We start from the raw sequence: 5,693 nt of genomic DNA, 5'->3' as shown, positions 1-5,693 counted from the left end.
GGCCTGTGTCCGTGTCCCCAATGTCTGGGGGGTTCCTGTGTCCGTGTCCCCAGCTCTGGGGGGGTTCCTGTGTCCGTGTCCCCAATGTCTGGGGGGTTCCTGTGTCCGTGTCCCCGGCTCTGGGGGGGTTCCTGTGTCCGTGTCCCCAATGTCTGGGGGGTTCCTGTGTCCGTGTCCCCGGCTCTGGGGGGGTTCCTGTGTCCGTGTCCCCAATGTCTGGGGGGTTCCTGTGTCCGTGTCCCCGGCTCTGGGGGGTTCCTGTGTCCGTGTCCCCAATGTCTGGGGGGGTTCCTGTGTCCGTGTCCCCGGCTCTGGGGGGTTTCTGTGTCCCTGTCCCCAATGTCTGGGGGGGTTCCTGTGTCCGTGTCCCTGGCTCTGGGGGGGTTCCTGTGTCCCTGTCCCCGGCTCTGGGGAGGTTCCTGTGTCCGTGTCCCCGGCTCTGGGGGGGTTCCTGTGTCCGTGTCCCCAATCTCTGGGGGGGTTTCTCTGTCAGTGTCCCCAATCTCTGGGGGGGTTCCTGTGTCCGTGTCCCCAATCTCTGGGGGGGTTTCTCTGTCAGTGTCCCCAATCTCTGGGGGGGTTCCTGTGTCCGTGTCCCCAATCTCTGGGGGGGTTTCTCTGTCACCGTGTCCCCGGCTCTGGGGGGTTCCTGTGTCCGTGTCCCCGGCTCTGGGCGGGTTCCTGTGTCCGTGTCCCCACGGTGTCCCCCGGTGTCCCGCAGGACGATGCCTCGGGGGTCCCGGACCACTCCCAGCTGCGCCGCCAGGAGCTGCAGCCGGGCACGGCGTACAAGTTCCGCGTGGCCGGGCTCAACGCCTGCGGCCGCGGGCCCTTCTCGGAGCTGTCAGCCTTCAAAACCTGCCTGCCCGGCTTCCCGGGGGCGCCCTGCGCCATCAAGATCAGCAAGGTGACCCCTGGCAGAGACCCCAGACCCACGGCAGGGACCCCAGACCCGTAACAGGGACCCCAACCCACGGGGGAGCCCATAACATCGACCCAAACCCAACCCAACCTGACCCCATCTCTGCCCGGCTTCACGGGGGCACCCTGTGCCATCAGGATCAGCACAGAGACCCCTGGCAGAGACCCCAGACCCACAGCAGGGACCCCAGACCCGTAACAGGGACCCCAACCCACGGGGGAGCCCATAACATCGACCCAAACCCAACCCAACCTGACCCCATCTCTGCCCGGCTTCCCAGGGGCCATCAGGATCAGCACAGAGACCCCTGGCAGGGACCCCAGACCCATAACAGGGACCCCAGACCCACGGCAGGGACCCCAGACCCGTAACAGGGACCCCAGACCCGTAACAGGGACCCCAACCCATGGAGGAGCCCATGACATCAACCCCACCCCAACCTGACCCCATCTCTGCCCGGCTTCCTGGGGGTGCCCTGAGCCATCAGGATCAGCAGGGGGACCCCAGACCCATGGTCTGACCCCTGGCAGGGACCCCAGACCCATAGCAGGAACCCCAGACCCACGGCAGGGACCCCAGACCCATAGCAGGGACCCCAACCCATGGAGGAGCCCATGACTTCAGCCCCAATCCAACCCCCCAGCCCCATCCCTGCCCGGCTTCCCAGGGGCGCCCTGCGCCATCAGGATCAGCACAGAGACCCCAGACCCATGGTCTGACCCCTGGCAGAGACCCCAGACCCACGGCAGGGACCCCAACCCATGGGGCAGCCCATAACATCAATCCCAACCCAACCTGATCCAACCCAGCTCCATCCCTGCCCGGCTTCCCGGGGGTGCCCTGCATCATCAGACCCATTGTGGGGACCCCAGACCCATAACAGGGACCCTCCTGTGTCCCCCCATGTCCCCCACCTCCCATAGCCCCCTCCTGGCCATCCAGGGGGGGCCCGGGGGGGGCCCCGAGGCCCGCGGGGGGGGGGCCCAGCTGGCCTTCATGAGGGTCTACTGCGGGCCCAGCCCCTCGTGCCTGGTGCCGGCCTCCAGCCTGGCCAGCGCCCACATCGACCACACCACCAAGCCGGCCATCATCTTCCGCATCGCCGCCCGCAACGACAAGGGCTACGGCCCCGCCACCCAGGTGCGGTGGCTGCAAGGTGGGTCTGGGGGCTCTGAGGTGAGTCTGGGGGCTGCAGAGCCCTGGGGGTCCCTGTGGGGCTGGGATTGTCCCCCTGTCACCCACCCTGCCAAGGGCTATGGCCCCGCCACCCAGGTGCGGTGGCTGCAAGGTGGGTCTGGGGGCTCTGAGGTGAGTCTGGGGGCTGCAGAGCACTGGGGGTCCCGGTGGGAGTGAGTATGGACAGTGCCAGGTGTGGTGTGAGGGTCTCTGACCATGAGGGCTACGGCCCCAACACCCACGTGTGGGGGCTGCAAGGTGGGTCTGAAATGGGTCTGGGGGCTGCAGAGCCCTGGGGGTCCCTGTGGGTCTGGGATTGTCCCCCTGTCACCCACCCACAGTGACAATGGTTACAGCCTGGCCACCCAGGTGCGGTGGCTGCAGGGTGGGTCTGGGGGCTGCCAGGTGGGTCTGGGGGCTCTGAAATGAGTCTGGGGGCTCTGAAATGAGTCTGGGGTCTGCCCACACCTCTGGGGGGTGGGCTGCAGACACCTGGGGGTCCCCCCCACCCTCTGATGTCCCCCCCAAACCCCCCCAGAGTCGAGCAAGGACGGAGCCGCCGGGAAACCGGGCAGCAAACGGCCCCTGGCGTCCCCCGACCTGTGAGTGGGGGTCCGCGAGGGAGCTGGGGGGCTGGTTTGGGGGGCTGGGGGCATTTTTTGGAGGTCCTGGAGGGGTCTGGGGTGTGTTTTGGGGGTCTGGGGGCTCTTTTGGGAGGTGTGGGGAGAGTCTGTGGGTCTGGTTTGGAGGGAATTTGTGGGCTGGGGGCTCTTTTGGGGGTCCTGGAGGGGTCCAGGGGGTGTTTGGGGGTGGTTTTGGAGGTCCTGGACAGATCTGGGGTGTGCAGAAAGGGTTTGGGGTGTGCAGGAAGGGTTTGGGGCGTGCAGGAAGGGTTTGGTGTGCAGGTAGGGCGTGTGGACAGGGTTTGGTGTGTGCAGGAAGGGTTTGGTGTGCAGGTAGGGTGTGTGGACAGGGAAAAAAAAGAGGGGATTTTCACACCCCTTTTTCTTTTTTTTTTCCCCCCCCCCGGGGGGGGGGGGGGGGGGGGGGGGGGGTGTGGGGGGTATTTGTGGGTCGGGGGTCCCACAGATGGGTCAGTATTTGTGGGTCTGGGGTCCCACGGGTGGCTGTGGGGGGTAATTTGTGGGTCGGGGGTCCCAGGGGTGGGTCAGTATTTGTGGGTCGGGGGTCCCACGGGCGCCCCCTCCCCAGCCATGGAGCAGCTCCGGGCGTGGCGGGGCCGCATCGCGGCCGAGCTGGACGCGGTGGTCGCGTTCTGGGAGCGGCACTCGCACGACCCCGAGCACGGGTGAGGGCCGGGACCCCCGAACTGCCCGGGACCCCCGAACTGCCCGGGACCCCCAAAAACAGCCCCGGGACCCCCGAACTGCCCGGGATCCCCGAACTGCCCGGGACCCCCAAAAACTGCCCGGGACCCCCAAACTGCCCGGGACCCCCGAAATCAGCCCCAGGACCCCCGAAACCAAACTGTCCCAGGACCCCTGAAACGGCCCCGGACCCCCACAAACACCCTGGGACCCCCAAGAACCCAAAAAGCACCCCCAGGACCCCCCAAAACCCCCGTTGGACCCCCAAAAACACCACACGGTCTGCCCCAGTGTCCCACCCATGCCCAAGGGTGACCCCCAGGTCAGGGACCCCCGAGTGCCCCCCACAGTCCCACGGGGGACTCCGAGCTTTGGGACCCCCAATTCTCCCCCAAATTCCCCCAAACTGAATCCCAAAAATGAGCTCAAGACCCCCTCCCCCCAAATTCCCACAAGGGACACCCAGGACCCCGAAGTGCCCCCCGTACACGAGGCCCAGGACCCCCAAAATGCTCCCGGGACCCCCAAACCCCCTCCCCAAATTTCCCCCCAGGGGTTTCTTCTCCTGCCTGAGCCGCGACGGTTCCGTCTACGACGACACCAAATTCGTGTGGCTGCAGGGCCGCCAGGTCCGTGTGGGGAGGGGGCGCGGGGCAGGACCCGGGGGGGCTTTGGGGACCCCCCCTAAGCCCCCCAAACCGCAGCCCCCTGACCCATTTCTGGCAGGCCTGGGCGCGGCGCTGGGCGGAGGCCGTGTGGGGCTGGGCCCGGGGGGCTCCCATGGAGCTGGGGCGCCCCCGGTTCGCGGGGACCCCCCCCCAGCAGGCGCTGGCCCAGGCGCTGATGGTGCTCAAGGTGGGGCTGCAGCTCTGGGGGGACCCCGAGGGGGACCCCCAAAGTCAGCCCGAGCCCCTGGGCCAGGCCATGGCCGAGTGGGGGGCGCAGCACGTCCTGATGCACCTGCAGGTACCCCAACATGTCCGGGGACCCCAAAAATGTCCTGGGGACCCCAACATGTCCGGGGACCCCAAAAATGTCCTGGGACCCCAAAATGTCCTGGGAGCCCAAATGTCATGGGGACCCCAAAATGTCCTGGGAGCCCAAAATGTCCTGGGAGCCTAAAAATGTTCTGGGGACCCCCAAAAAATCATCCTGGGACCCCCAAAAAATCATCCTGGGAACCCCACAAAATCATCCTGGGAACCCAAAATGTCCTGGGGACCCCAAAAATGTTCTGGGAACCCAAAATGTCCGGGGACCCCAAAAATCATCCTGGGAACCCCAAAATACAGCTGGGACCCCAAAAAACTCATCCTGGGAACCCCAAAAATGTCACGGGGACCCCAAAAATGTCCTGGGAGCCCAAAATGTCCTGGGACCCCAAAATGTCCTGGGAACCCCAAAAATGTCCTGGGAGCCCAAAATGTCATAGGGACTCCAAAAATGTCCTGGGACCCCCAAAATACAGCTGGGACCCCGAAAAACTCAACCTGGGAACCCCAAAAAATAATCCTGGGAACCCCAAAATACAGCTGGGAACCCCAGAAATGTCCTGGGACCCAAAAATGTCCTGGGGGCCCCAAAAATCATCCTGGAACCCCAAATTATAGCTGGGACCCCCAAAAAATCATTCTGGGACCCCCAAAAGTACACCAGGGGAGCCCAAAATTACAGCTGGGACCCCCAAAAGTACACCTGGAACACCCAAAATCATACCTGGGGACCCTAAAATCTTCCTGGGACCCCCAAAATCCACCCCTGGGAACCTAGAAAATCACACCCAGGACCCCAAAAATCACCCCCGGGACCCCAAAAATCCCCCCCAAGACCCCCAAAACTTGCCCCCGGGGGCTCTTTCCCCCCCAGAGCAGCCCCGGGGGCTCCCCAATTTCGGGGTCTCCCCCTCACGGGGGTCTCCCCAATTTCGGGGTGCAGCGGGGGGACTCGGTGGTCCTGGAGAACGTCACCCCCGAGGGGGGGGAGCTGCCGGGGAGCCTCGGGCGCCTCATGAACCCCGGTGAGGGGGGACCCCCATTTGGGGAGGGGGGACCCCGATTTGGGGGGCTGGGTCTAAAATTTGGGGGGTGTGAAGTTCGGTTTTTCAGGGGAAACCAAATTTTGGGGAGCGGGGAGGCCAATTTTGGGGGGAAAATCTCGATTTTGGGGGTGTTTGATCCCAAATTTGGGGGGTTTGGAGCTCGATTTTGGGGTGAAACCCCCAATTGGGGGAGGGGGGACCCCGATTTTGGGGGGGTTTGATCCCGAAT

The 5,693-nt window shown here is 65.0% G+C and overlaps 2 protein-coding genes across 2 annotated transcripts in view; both read left to right on the top strand.

The window, feature by feature from the left end:
- The window catches only part of LOC121338779 (host cell factor 1-like), a 25,574-nt gene extending 22,837 nt beyond the window's left edge, over positions 1–2,737 (top strand). Inside the window, exons 22-24 of the mRNA XM_041409990.1 lie at positions 722–954; positions 1,846–2,078; positions 2,637–2,737. Of these exons, the coding sequence (XP_041265924.1) occupies positions 722–954; positions 1,846–2,078; positions 2,637–2,704 (534 nt within the window). The 3' untranslated portion in view covers positions 2,705–2,737. The remainder of the gene's footprint in view (positions 1–721; positions 955–1,845; positions 2,079–2,636) is intronic.
- Positions 2,738–3,162: 425 nt separating this feature from the next.
- Positions 3,163–5,693, top strand: part of LOC121338785 (renin binding protein) — an 8,986-nt gene continuing 6,455 nt past the window's right edge. Inside the window, exons 1-4 of the mRNA XM_041409997.1 lie at positions 3,163–3,407; positions 3,980–4,061; positions 4,153–4,392; positions 5,293–5,443. Coding sequence (XP_041265931.1) covers positions 3,313–3,407; positions 3,980–4,061; positions 4,153–4,392; positions 5,293–5,443 — 568 coding nt within the window. The 5' untranslated portion in view covers positions 3,163–3,312. The remainder of the gene's footprint in view (positions 3,408–3,979; positions 4,062–4,152; positions 4,393–5,292; positions 5,444–5,693) is intronic.

Source organism: Onychostruthus taczanowskii, unplaced genomic scaffold (assembly GCF_017590055.1).
Source record: "Onychostruthus taczanowskii isolate IOZ18803 unplaced genomic scaffold, ASM1759005v1 scaffold318, whole genome shotgun sequence".
NCBI classification, from domain to species: domain Eukaryota; kingdom Metazoa; phylum Chordata; class Aves; order Passeriformes; family Passeridae; genus Onychostruthus; species Onychostruthus taczanowskii.
The sequence above is the reverse complement of the archived record's forward strand: the minus strand, read 5'-3'. Positions and strand labels throughout refer to the sequence as shown.